Source organism: Phaseolus vulgaris, chromosome 7 (genome assembly GCF_000499845.2).
Source record: "Phaseolus vulgaris cultivar G19833 chromosome 7, P. vulgaris v2.0, whole genome shotgun sequence".
NCBI lineage: Eukaryota > Viridiplantae > Streptophyta > Magnoliopsida > Fabales > Fabaceae > Phaseolus > Phaseolus vulgaris.
Genome location: NC_023753.2, coordinates 18,751,383 through 18,765,835, shown reverse-complemented (window position 1 = coordinate 18,765,835; position 14,453 = coordinate 18,751,383). Strand labels below are relative to the sequence as shown.

The 14,453-nt window shown below is 36.1% G+C and overlaps 1 protein-coding gene across 1 annotated transcript; it reads right to left on the bottom strand.

Moving 5' to 3' along the window:
- Positions 1 to 2,571: 2,571 nt before the first annotated feature.
- LOC137829193 (uncharacterized) lies at positions 2,572 to 5,109 on the bottom strand. The gene has a single exon (XM_068635990.1). It carries the CDS (start codon positions 5,107 to 5,109, stop codon positions 2,572 to 2,574), a length of 2,538 nt encoding a protein of 845 aa, XP_068492091.1.
- Positions 5,110 to 14,453: the final 9,344 nt, after the last annotated feature.

Sequence of the window (14,453 nt, the reverse complement as noted above, 5' to 3'; positions counted from 1 at the left end):
ATCCTTTCGAGCATCAGTTCGCATTCTCCATACCAGATCCCCTTCTTTAAAAGCCCTAAATCTGACTTTTGCATTAAATCTCTTCATTGCTCTTCGTTTGACTGCAGTCTCTTTTATGTTTGCTTTTTCTCTAAGTTCTTCAATAAGATCAAGATCGGTTCTCAAACACTCATTGTTGATATTCCAGTCTTCCATTTGTCTTCTTAATGTGGGTTCATTAACTTCTACTGGCAACATTGCGTCTGTTCCGTAGGTGAGATTGAACGGTGTTTCTCCAGTTGATGTTTGCGGTGTGCAACGATATGCCCATAAAATCTCTGGTAATTTCTCTGCCCATAATCCTTTAGCAGTCCCCAACCTCTTTTTTAATTGTCCAAGAATAACTTTGTTTGCGGCTTCAGCCTGTCCATTCGTTTGTGGATGCTCGACCGAAGTGGTGGTGGGCTTGATTCCCAAATCTGCATAAAATTCCATAAGTTTTTTGTCAATGAATTGTCGGCCATTGTCACTTACAATAGTATGTGGGATTCCGAATCGACATATTATATTTTTCCATATAAACGTTTGAACTTGCTGTGCCGTTATCTTTGTTAATGCCTTTGCTTCTATCCATTTTGTAAAGTAGTCTACAGCTACTATCATGAATTTTGTTTGGCCTCGTCCAAGTGGGAATGGGCCAAGTATATCAATTCCCCATTTTGCAAATGGCCATGGAGAGATGATTTCTTGCAACTCCTGCGCTGGGATATGATTTAAGCTCCCAAACTCTTGGCATTTTCTACACGTTTTGACATAAACTTCACAATCCTCTCGGATTGTTGGCCAATAATAACCAGCTCTACACACCTTTGTTGCCATTGTTCGGGCTCCGCAATGCAGTCCACAAATTCCTTCATGAAGTTCTTTGACCACATATTCTGCTTGTTCTTTGGTCAGACATTTTAATAAAGGCGTGGAGTATCCCCTTTTATATAGCTCATCACCGATTAGAATGAAATTAGCGACTTTCTTTGTTATTTTGACATCCGGCTGAACACCTTGCTCCTGGGTCTTTATGATTTCGATGTATGTGTTTATCCAGTCATCTTTGGCTGATACAATATTGAAGCATTCGTCGAGACTAACTGTCGGATGACTGAGGGTTTGTTGTATAATGGAATTGTATTGCACTTGTTTTTGTTGGCTTGCTAACTTAGACAATGAATCTGCTTTCATATTCAATTCTCTTGGAATGTATTTTATCTCGGCCTTGTTAAAACATTGCATAATATTTAAGACTTTATGATAATATTTCATTAACAAAGGGTCTTTTACCTGATACTCCCCGTGCACTTGTCCCACCGATAGTTGTGAATCAGTTTTGCAAAGGATATTTTCCACTCCCATGTCTCTGGCTAATAACAACCCTGCAACAAGAGCTTCATATTCGGCCTGATTGTTGGATGTTTTGAACTCAAATTTGAGCGCCATTTCGACTTGGAAGTTGTCTGGTCCTTCAAGTACTATTCTTGCTCCGCTTCCTCTTTTGCTTGACGCGTCATCTACATACAAAGTCCACTGGTCCTGTTGTGCTGATGTTGGCATCTGAATGATAAAATCTGCAAGAGATTGGGCTTTGATTGGTCCTCTTGGTTCGTATTTGATTCCATATTCCGAAAGCTCCATTGACCATGTCACCATTCGACCTGCAAGCTCTGGTTTCTTTAAAATTTTAGATATTGGAAAATCTGTTCTCACTATTACCCGATGATTATGAAAGTATGGTCGAAGGCGTCTTGCAGCATACACTAATGTTAGGGCAACTCTCTCAACTTTGGGATATCTGGTTTCGGCATTTTGTAGGGTTCTACTCACAAAATATATCGGTTTCTGCTCTGGGTTTTCTTGGATTAAAGCGACTCCTATTGCTTCATTTGAAGTAGCTAAGTAGACTATGATGGGTTGATTGGGTACAGGTTTTACTAAAATTGGAGGTTCAGCCACCATGCTCTTTATTTGAGATAAAGCTTGCTCACATTGTTCACTCCACACAAAATTTTCAGATTTTTTCAACAAGTTTATAATCGGTTTAGTTTTCTCAGCCAATATTGGCAGAAATCTTGATAGTGAATTCAACTTCCCTACTAGCCTTTGCACTTCTTTTAAGTTTTTTGGTCTTCCCATCTGCATGATTGCCTCACATTTGTCAGGATTAACTTCGATTCCTCTGTTTGTCAACATGAATCCCAAAAATTTTCCTCCTCTGACACCGAAAACGCATTTTTCTGGATTAAGTCGAATATTGTATTTCCTTATTTGCGCAAACACTTCTTCAAGATCTTCCAGGTGTTTCTGTATCTCATTTGATTTAACAACCATGTCATCAACATACACTTCTAGGTTCTTTCCAATCTGTTCTTTAAACACTTTGTCCATCAATCTTTGGTATGTTGCCCCAGCATTCTTCAAGCCGAAAGGCATGACTTTATAACAATAATTTGCAACATCAGTGGTGAAAGCTGTTTTCGGGATATCAGGTGCATACATATGTATTTGATTATACCCCGAATAAGCATCAAGGAAACTCATCATCTATTGACCAGATGCCCCATCAACTAGTCGGTCTATGTTGGGCAATGGATATGTGTCTTTCGGACAAGCTTTGTTCAAATCAGTGTAATCTGTACACATTCTCCATTGTCCATTTGGTTTTTTGACGAGTACCACATTAGACAACCACGTAGTATACTTAGCTTCTCGGATAAAACCAGCTTGTATTAACTTCTGAGTTTCTTCAATCGCTGCTTGGCGTCGTTCTTCTCCTAACTTTCTTCGTTTTTGAGATACTGGCTTTGCTTCCCGGCAAACAGATAATTTGTGACACATTACTCCTGGATCAATTCCAGGGATATCAGACGGCTTCCAAGCGAATAAATCCTTATTGCTACGCAACAGTGTGATAAGTTTGCTAAGCAATTCATCAGGCATACTTCCACTTACATAAGTGCATTGTCTGTCGTCTTGGCCTAACTGTACTGCTGTCGTTTCTTCTTTCGGTTCCAGCCTTTCCTCATTCAATCTGGGATCCAAGTCCACCATGGCTACTATTTTTTCAACCTCTTTATCCACCTTCAAATTCATTTTTAAACCTGCTGCATAACATTCTCGAGCATCTCTTTGATTGACATACACTGTCGCTATCTCTCCTTTTTCTGTTGGGAATTTCATGGCCAAATGTGGTGTTGACACGATTGCTCCTAACTTATTTAAGGAAGATCGTCCTAGCAACACATTGTATGAAGGGGATGCATCCACCACCAGATATCGGATTTTAATTTTTCTAACTTTGCTACCTCTTCCAAATGTTGTTACCAAATCAACATATCCCTTTGTGTTAACTCTTTCGCCTGAAAAGCCAATGATTTGCTCTCGGAAAGGCACTATGTCTTCTTCCCTCAAATGTAACCTTTTGAACGTATCCCAGAACAAGATATCAACCGAACTCCCTTGATCAACCAGGGTCTTCATGACAGCATATTCGGCTATTTCAACCGTGATCACCATAGGATCATCATGATCTGGGTCAATTTCTTGGAAGTCTTCGTCTGTGAAAAGCATTGGTGGTAAAGTTCTTCTTTTGAAGACATGATTAACAGACCTGATATTTCTCCAATGTTGCTTTCGTGCAGATGAGGATTCCTTCCCAGAAAAACCTCCTGAGATCGTATTTATAAACCCCCTAACCGGTCTTCCCAAACTTCGTTCTCTACTTCGTCTTACTAATTGGGTGTTTTGATAGATTCTATCTCTTCTTTCGTCTTGCCTTCCAACCCTTCTTTCGTCTCTTTTTTCTACTTGTTTATTTTCCCTCCTTTCCAACTTTTCAACCCTTCTTTCACCCAGTTCTCGCCCCCGCACATCTCTTTCTGGACTCAACCATACTCTTGGATTTCCCCTTTGAACAAAACGTTTTAACTGCCCGGCATGAATCAACTCTTCTATTCTGTCTTTCAACCCAATACATTCTTCTGTATGATGACCATGATTTTTATGATATTCACAATGTTTGGTGCGGTCTGCCCTTTCTGGTGTTCTTGCTTTTCTTGGTGATGGTATTATTTCGGCTGCCATGGCTTCCTGTAAAATTCTTGCTCTGTTTGTATTTAGAGGTGTGTATTGCTGGAACTTTCGAGTTCTGAACTCTTCTCGGGCTCTTCTTGCAACAGGCGGGTGTTCTCTTTCTGTTACCTTCTTCTCACCTCCATCAACCCTTACTTGGTTTCGAAACTCCCTTAATTCTTCCATTTGCATAAATTTTGATGCTCGTTGCGTTAGTTCATCCAGATTGATCGCAGGTTTCTTGCAAAGACTATCGGCAAATGGTCCTGGTTTTAATGCCGTTATCATATGATGCATGGTGACCTCTGGACTAAGATTTCGGATTCCCAAAGCAACCTTTCCAAAACGTTCCATGAACATTCTCAAAGACTCTCCTTTCTCTTGTCTTATGTTCACTAAGGCGATTGACGTTAAATGATGGGGACGACTAGTTGCAAATTGAGCACCGAACTTTTCTATCAACGTATCAAAACAATCTATACTCAAAGGTGGGAGGCGTGTAAACCAGCTCAATGCTGCCCCTTTCAGAGTTGTAGGAAATACTCTGCACATAACAGCATCATTCCATGTATACAAGCTGATTTGAGTAGTATATATTGCAATATGCTCATCAGGATCCGTACTTCCATCATATTTGTCAATGGTTAAGTTCTTCCAATTGTCAGGCAACGGAGTATCGATTATAACATCATAAAACGGATGTTTTCTAGAAGATGTTCCTGCACAAACCCCAGAGTTTTCAAGCCATCTTCTTCTGGTTTGAGAATTTTCATTATGATATAACCTCTCATTCACTTGTATCCCCGGTTGGACAGTTTCGAAAGATGAATTCAAAACTGTTTCCTCTTGTAACTTTCTCCTCATGTGTGCGTTTTCGGCTCTTAACATACTCAATTCTTCTTCATTATTCTTTTTTAACATCTCGAATTCTTTTTGTAATTGGACCAACATTGCCATTGGCATGTTAACATTGTCTTCCCGATCTCCACCTTGTTCTCCTCCTTGACTCATCTTGTCTTTAACCCTTCTCAATTGACCCTCGGCCCCACGGTGGGCGCCAAAATGTTCTTACAACAAGGACCAAGAACACTTGAAATGGGTTAATCAAGACTAATCCTTCAATCTTGGGCTGAATACTATCTTGGGCCGGGTACTATCTTGGGCTGGATACTTCTCTTCTTGATGGAAACTCTTGGCTTCTCCTCTCGGCTGATACTTTCGGCTTATCCTCTCGGCTGGTGCTCTCGGCTTCTCCTCTCGGCTGGTGCTCTCGGCTTCTCCTCTCGGCTGGTGCTCTCGGCTTCTCCTCTCGGCTGATGCTATCGGCTTCTCCTCTCGGTTGGTGCTCTCGGCTTCTCCTCTCGGTTGGTGCTCTCGGCTTCTCCTCACAACAGGTGGGGGGTACCTGCAAGTCGCTCCGATGCCAAAGTCAGAAAAGGTTTTACGTTCATCAGATAAAATCACTCTTACCTTTTTTCTTACTCTGAACCTCTATTTATAGGGTTTTCTTAATGGGCTTTTCTCCTTTTCTGTTGGACTTTCTCTTTACACCTTTTTATTATTTACGCACTCCTCCTGTGGGTTTTACACTTAATTGGGTTTCATTTTTATATTAATTCTTATATTTCATTTTATTCTTTAACATATATCTTTTTCATTCTCGGTTTAAACCTCTCGGTTTCAACCTTTTTCCCTGGTTTACTTAATGTTGTTCTCGGCCTAAACCTCTCGATTTTAGCCTACCAGTACATTAATAATTCAACAAACAATATTTCTAATATTATTTAATTATAATTATATTATCTCATGTAATAAATAAATAAATATATATATATATATATATATATATTCTTGTTAACAATAAAATTTATAATTAAAAATGTTAAAATAAATTTTACAGAGCAATGTTAACAAAATCTAAACTTAACATTTATGTACTAAGAGCAGAAATCATATATGTAACTTTTATTTGTTTAATCACGAACACATTTTTTAACAGAAATTAAAAGAAGAAATATTTGATGAGATATTTTATTAATATTAAATATATTTAATAATTAAAAATATATTTCAATGTTATATAATTATAATTTATTATCTCATGAATTAAAATTTATTGAATTTTGTAATGTTATATGATGAGAGTCAAGTAAAGGAGGTTTTTATTAATGAAGGAAGAGGCAATTCACCATCACACTTGAAGTTCTTCCTTCTAGTCTTCTCAAAATTAAAAGAAGACATAAAATAAAGAGAGGCCCAAGCCCAAAGCCCAAGCCCAAACCCAAGTCCATCCTATGAAGGGCAAGGCCAAGTATTAAATAATAAAGAATATTGTTGAAGGTGCTTAGAGGGAAACATTAGAAACCTCTATTGTTAAAGCATCTTTTAGTCTTTAGTTAGGAGTCTTAGGGGGTGTGTGTTAGTAGATAGGTGTAGGAGTAGAAAAGGAGGTGCCAAAGTGAAGGAAGAAGTCACACCTTCCTCATGCTTTGTTTTAGGCGCAAATTCTAGAAGCTTTTTGGGAGGGAGTTTTTGAACTTGTGTAGCTTATATTTCAGCACCTTAGGCTATAAATAGAGGTGCTCTCTTTGTATTTTTCAGATTTGAATTTATCTAAAGAAACTATACTCAAAATTGGAGTGAGCATTGGAGAGCTTTTGAGCCTTCTTCTCTAGTCTTATCTTGAAGGATCATGGTTTCCTCAAGTGACGGCTTGCACACTCATCTAGGAGCATCCATACTTCTAGTGGCGTGATCATCCAACCATTCTTCCATCTTCATGAGCATTCTCTTCTCCTTCCTTTCTTCTCTTGTTAATTTCCTTGTCTTAGCTTGTTTCCTAGTTGTTTTGGTTCGGCAATTTCAGCTTGTTATTGTGTAGCTATGGTTCATTTGTGTTCTTGGCTGTTTTTCATCTTTTCTTCTTCAATTCCAGCAATTTGATTCGGTACCTTACTGTTTTGTTTTGTTAATTAGTGTTTTTGCCTTTCCTCCATCTCATTTGGTTCAATTTGACAATATGTGGAACATCCAAATGAGTTTGGGATTTGGTACTAGTTTTTGGTGAGTTCTTGTCTTAGAACAATGATCCAACTCTAAGAAAAGTGCCTCAATAATGTCCAGCTCAAGGTGATTCCTAAGAATGTCAAGAATCATTCTCTATATGGCTAGTGGAATCACATCATTATATTAATAAAATTAAAGATAACTTTATTTAATTAATAATCCTATCATATCTATTAAATTTTGATATTCTTATCATAAAAAGGGAAATGAATTAAAAAGATATAGAAATGAATATGATATAACATATATGATTTTATTAACAGTATATATATTTTTTGTTTGTGACCATCTACTTCACAATTTTATTTCTCTTGTTTCAGTTGCAATTTTCTTCTCTGGCCTATATAGTAACAATGAGAGGAAAAGGAGAAGAGTCGGAAGCTGTTATTGTAAGAAATTATGTAAATTAATTTTTATAAAGTGACTCACATGACTTAGAGTTTGGGCTTTGAGCCCAAATATGATTTAATAATAATAATAGAATAAAGGGCCCATTGGTTAACGTGAGAAATATATATCTGATTATATACCTAGTGAAAACCACATCTAATGGAGATTGGAAACTAAAGGATATAGGGTTCTGTCTCTGCAAATAATAGTTGTCTCACTGATAACCATCACATAAGTGTGTGACAAGAACGGAATTGCTAAGAGATAGATTGGGCCAAAGGAGATAAAGTAACTGCTCAATTTAGGATCACTCATGGATCAAGGTAAGTGCCTATTCCTTCTTGATTATATGATTGTGTGAGAATTGTGATATGAAAGATCTATATGTGAACATTATTGTATGTGTTCAATTTACGTTTATTCTTGTTTTAACTTACATGTGGTATCAGAGCCTTGTTGCTCATTTTTGTGATTCTCCGTTAATGTTTTTCCATAATTTTAAGAACCCTAATTCGGTTCCCAATTTAATTAGTCCTAATTGAAGAATCCTATTTTTAAAATTAGGGTTTATGGATCAAAGTTTCCATTCCTCAATAATAGAACCTAATATGCACCAAACGTCATTAAAAATTAGGGTTTATGGATCAAAGCTTCCATTCCTCAATAACAGAACCTAATATGCACCCAACGCCATTAACAACGTTAACACCCTGTATCCGAACCCATTATCGGAGTCGCTGCCGGCGCGGAACCGCAAGCCACCGTCGCTCGCGCAGCCTCTCTCGTTGTCGGTGTGCACCTCTCCGTCACCACCCATATTTGCGCACCTCTTCGTGCAGTGATCGTGGATCTGTAAGGATCGAGTTGAGCCCAGAGTGCGGTGAACGTGGCTTAAGACACGACAACATTGGGGTTGAAGTCTGGTGCGACGGTGGTTCGCGCAATTGTTCGCGAAGTGGCCGACGCGATGGTTTGTGGTTGGAGGCGCGGTGGTGGTCTCCTTGAACGGCCTAGTGTAGCGTTGGGGTTGAAGAGGGAAAGTGAACTCTTTACGCTAATGCAGAAACACATGCTTTTGGTTGCATGATTGTCTTCCAAAAGAATGGTTCTAGGTTTGCAATACGATGAATGATGGTGCGCTTGACTCTTGCATGTATGAATTAATTCGCCACACCTTATGTCATCAGTTTTTTTTTTGTGTGGAAATCTCAGCCTTGGCATGGATGATGCAATGGCAGAGAGAGTCCACGTCCTCCCGAAATTGGAATGTGACCGAATGTTGGATTCAAAATATTATAATATAATATAATAAAATCCATATATGAATTATCTGCCTCTTACGTATTAATTCCCTCAACTTTACGTTATCAATTTTATTATTGTTTTTGTTAAAGTTTAATTAAAGTCTTTTTCAAATTTTTATATATTATAATATAAAATAATGAAATGCATGTACGAAAAGAATTCAATTAATGAAACGCATGAATTCATTCCTGCACCTTACGTCATTTATTTTATTATTGATTTTATAAAATTTTAATTAAAGTTTTATTATGTTATAATGTAATTTAATTTGCATTATATTAAAGTTTAATTAATTGATTGAAAGTGAGGAATGGAAAATTATTTTTTCCGCTTTATGTATTTTTTTTTGAAATTATGATTTTGGAATTATTTGTATGATAGATTTGTAATCACCAAAGTGATCAAATCTTTATGTTTTATTTAATTCCAAATTATGGATGAATTTTATTTCAATTAATGATATGATTTTGAAATTATTTGTATGATAGATTTGTAATCACCAAAGTGATAAAATCTTTATGTTTTATTTAATTCCAAATTATGGATGAATTTTATTTCAATTAATGATATAATTTCTGAATTTATTTGTATGATAGATTTGTAATCACCAAAGTGATCAAATCTTTAAGTTTTATTTAATTTCAGATTACTGATAAATTTTATTTCAATTACCTATAGAATGAATGCTAAATTATTTAAATATGGGTAAATGAAAATTCATTATTATAAGACATTTTTGGATCACCCAAAGGTTGATTAGTTGTCCTTATAATTAATGGATATGATTGTTGATAGTGAGTATGTGTTATTAGTTTTGCTTGTATATCCAAAGATAACAAGTGTTTCTAGTTAATGCATATATCTTGCCAAATAAAGTTAATACTATTAGCATCATTATGTTTTGTGTATTAATGAATCTCCCAAAGGAGAACATTAGTATACATAGAATGTTTTCTGAATCTGTATTATATGTTTAGTTTATGACTCAAAGTATTAATGTAAAGCATGTGTGATCAAGTATCTGTTCCTATATCTTTATGCGAATGAGCATAGCAAGTAATATTAAGTTTGCTCTTCCCAAAACTGATAGTGCAAAAGAATTTATGAAATTTGTGGAAGAGCGCTCCCAAACTACTGATAAGTCTATTGTTGGGACATTAATGAGTACATTAACCACCATGGAATTTGATGGTTCTCGTACTATGCACGAACATGTCATTGAAATGACTAATATTGCGGCAAGACTTAAGTCTATTGGAATGGCAGTGGATAAGAACTATAACATGTTAATTCAGGAAGAGACTAGATTGAAGAATCGAGGAAACCACTATATACACTATGTAAACAACCAGGGAGATGGAAAGAAGGTCTTCAAGAAACATGGAAAGGGTAAAGGACCACTGAAGATAAATGAGTCCTCTACTAAGCTCCAGAAGAAGAATGACAAATGTCATTTCTGTAAAAAATCTGGACATTTCCAAAAGGATTGTCTGAAACGTAAGGCTTGGTTTGGAAAGAATGGGTAAGCATAATGCTTATTATGTATGTTTTGAATTAAACCTAACTGAAGTTCCACATAATTCTTGGTGGATTGATTTTGGATGCACAACTCATGTTTCTAACATGATGCAATGATTCCTTTCAACCCGAACCATAAAGCCAAATGAAAAGTTTGTCTTCATGGGGAATAGAGAGAAGGTTCTAGTGGAAGCAGTCAGGACTTATCGTTTAATCCTCGACACTGGATTTTATTTAGACTTGATGGATACTTTTTACGTACCTAGTATATCTAGGAATTTAGTTTCATTGTCTAAACTTGATGTTGTCGGATACTCTTTTAAATTTGGGAATGAATGTTTCAGTTTATATCGGCGTACCTATTTGATTGGATCTGGTACTCTTTATGATGGATTATATAGATTGAACCTTGATAATCTATATGCTGAAACTCTTATGACCTCGCATCATAATGTTGGCACTAAACGTAGTTTAGTGAATGAATGTTCTACTTTCTTGTGGCACAAACGTTTGGGACATATTTCCAAAGAAAGGATGGAGAGATTGGTAAAGAATGAAATACTTCCAAGTTTGGATTTTACCGATCTGAATGTATGTGTGGATTGTATTAAAGACAAACAAACAAAACACGCAAAGAAAGGAGCCACAAGAAGTACTCAACTTCTTGAAATTATACACACAGATATATGTGGAGCTTTTGATGCAAGTTCTTTCAATAAAGAAATGTATTTTATCACCTTTATTGATGATTTTTCACGTTATGGTTATGTCTATTTACTGCATGAAAAATCGCAAGTGGTGAATGCCTTGGAAGTTTATATAAATGAAGTGGAAAGGCAATTAGACAGAAAGGTGAAAATTGTCAGGTCAGATAGAGGTGGTGAATATTATGGAAAGTATGATGAAAGTGGACAACACCCTGGTCCGTTTGCTAAGTTCCTTGAGAGACATGGTATTTGTGCTCAATACACAATGACAGGTACACCACAACAAAATGGTGTTTCAGAAAGGCGTAATCAAACCTTAATGGATATGGTTAGGAGCATGTTAAGTAAGTCAATTGTACTTGTTTCATTGTGGGTGTATGCTTTAAAAACTGTCATGTATCTGTTAAACAGGGTTCTTAGTAAGGCAGTTCAAAAGACACCTTTTGAATTATGGACAGGAAGGAAACCTAGTTTGAGACACCTGCATGTTTGGGGATGTAAGGCAGAAGTTAGAATATTCAATCCGCAAGAAAAGAAATTGGATGCAAGAACAATCAGTGGATATTTCATTGGTTATCCAACAAAGTCAAAAGGGTATATGTTTTACTGTCCTACTCATAGCACAAGAATTGTTGAATCTGGAAGTGCACGGTTCATTGAAAATGGTGAAACCAGTGGGAGTGATACTTCACAAAATGTGGAGATTAAAGAAGTCAGAGTACAAGTTCCTTTAACTAGTACTTCAACTTCAACTTCAAGTTTTGTTGTTCCTAATGTAGTTGAACCGCTCAACGATGAAGAAGAACAACAAATTAATGATCATGAAGTTAACAATGAACCTGTAGTAGAACAACCACAAGAAATAGTATTAAGAAGAAGATCTCAAAGAGAAAGAAAGTCTTCTATTTCGAATGATTATGTGGTTTATCTACAAGAGTCAGAAAATGACTTAGGTATTGATAATGATCCAGTTTCATTTTCAGACGCCATCAATGATGATAATTATGATAAGTGGTTAGATGCCATGAAAGATGAGCTTAAATCAATGACACAGAATGATGTATGGGACCTTATAGAATTGCCAGAAGGATGCAAGAGAGTCGGGTGTAAATGGGTCTTTAAGGCCCAACTTGTTGCCAAAGGTTTTACTCAAAAGGATGGCATTGATTCTAAGAAAGATTCCTTTAGAATTATCATGGCATTAGTAGCTCATTATGATCTTGAGTTGCATCAGATGGATGTCAAAACTGCCTTTCTGAATGGGGATTTAGAAGAGGATGTTTATATGGACCAACCAATGGGGTTCATTGAAGAAGGAAAGGAACACATGATGTGTAAACTTAAGAAATCAATATACGGGCTTAAATAGGCTTCTAGGCAATGGTATCTTAAGTTCAATGATATTATTGTGTCCTTTGGGTTTAAGGAAAACATCGTTGATCAGTGTATATACCTGAAGGTCAGTGGGAGCAAGTTTATATTCCTGATTCTGTATGTTGATGATTGCAACTAATGATCTTGGTCTATTAAGTGAGACTAAGAAGTTTCTCTCTAATAACTTTGAGATGAAAGATATGGGTGAGGCATACTATGTGATAGGAATTGAAATATTTCGTGACAGATCACAAGGACTGTTAGGTTTGTCTCAGAAAACATATATTAATAAAGTTTTAGAGAGATTCAGAATGGATAAATGTTCGACATCTCCTGTTCCAATACAGAAAGGAGACAAATTTAGTCTCATGCAATGTTCAAAGAATGATTTGGAACGGAAACAGATGGAGAATATACCTTATGCATCTATTGTTAAGAGTTTAATGTATGCTCAAACTTGTACACGACCAGATATTAGTTTTGCAGTTGGTATGCTTGGAAGATACCAGAGTAATCCGGGATTGGATCATTGGAAAGCTGCAAAGAAAGTTTTAAGATACTTGCAAGGAACGAAGGATCACATGCTTACTTATAAAAGATTTGATCATCTTGAGGTGATTGGATATACAGATTCAGATTTTGCTGGCTGTGTGGATACACGAAAGTCTACATTTGGTTATGTGTATCTTTTAGCTGGAGGAGCGATTTCATGGAAAAGTGCGAAGCAGACAGTCATTGTTGCATCCACCATTGAGGCTGAATTTGTGGCATGCTTTGAGGCCACAGTTCAGGCTAATTGGTTGCGGAATTTTGTTTCAGGACTTGAAATTGTTGACAGTATTGCCAAGCCGCTGAGAATTTATTGTGATACCTCCGCATCCGTCTTCTTTTCTAAAAACGACAAGTATTCCAAAGGTGCTAAACATATGGAATTGAAATACTTTGCCGTTAAAGAAGAAGTTCAGAAACATAGAGTGTCAATAGAACATATTAACACTGATCTTATGATTGCTGACCCTTTAACAAAAGGGTTACCGCCCAAAACATTTACTGGTCATGTTGTAAATATGGGCATTATGTCTACTAGTGAATGATGAATGTTGTTATTAATGCTTATTTAACACTCTGACCTCATTGATAAATAAAGTTTCTGAAATTTATGTTTTCTACTTTATGTATATGCATGTAAATTATGTTGTGGAAAACAAATTATGTTGTTATTGATGAATAATGACATTATGTTGAACCTATTATGAATTTTTCACTATAAAGTCATATTAAGGAGAAAGAATGATATAGTAGTACATGGAAGGAAATGTGTTTATTGAAATGAGATGTAACCGTCATGACTATTATTATTTTTGTATCCTTGATTTTGATTAATGATAGAACCAATTTATGTAAGCCATTTAAATGCGCATTTATGTAATTATTAAATCATGAAAGTATCATAACTCATATGAGTCAAGTGGGAGAATGTAAGAAATTATGTAAATTAATTTCTATAAAGTGACTCACATGACTTAGAGTTTGGGCTTTGGGCCCAAATATGATTTAATAATAATAATAGAATAAAGGGCTCATTGGTTAACGTGAGTAATATATATCTAATGATATACCTAATGAAAACTACATCTGATGGAGATTGGGAACTAAAGGATATAGGGTTCTGTCTCTGCAAATAATAGTTGTCTCACTGATAACCATCACATAAGTGTGTGACAAGAACGAAATTGCTAAGAGATAGATTGGGCCAAAGGAGATAAAGTAACTGCTCAATTAGGATCACTCACGGATCAAGGTAAGTACCTATTCCTTCTTGATTATATGATTGTGTGAGAATCATGATATGAAATATCTATATGTGAACATTATTGTATGTGTTCAATTTACGTTTGTTCTTGTTTTAACTTACAATTATGCTAAGGAAAGTAGAGGAAGAAGAATCGAAGGCAGTAAAAAAAGGTTAAACTGGTAACATCAGATGGAGTGACT

Excerpts from the sequence above, each read along its gene's own strand:
- LOC137829193 (XM_068635990.1), bottom strand. The coding sequence starts at position 5,109 with ATGAGTCAAGGAGGAGAACAAGGTGGAGATCGGGAAGACAATGTTAAC.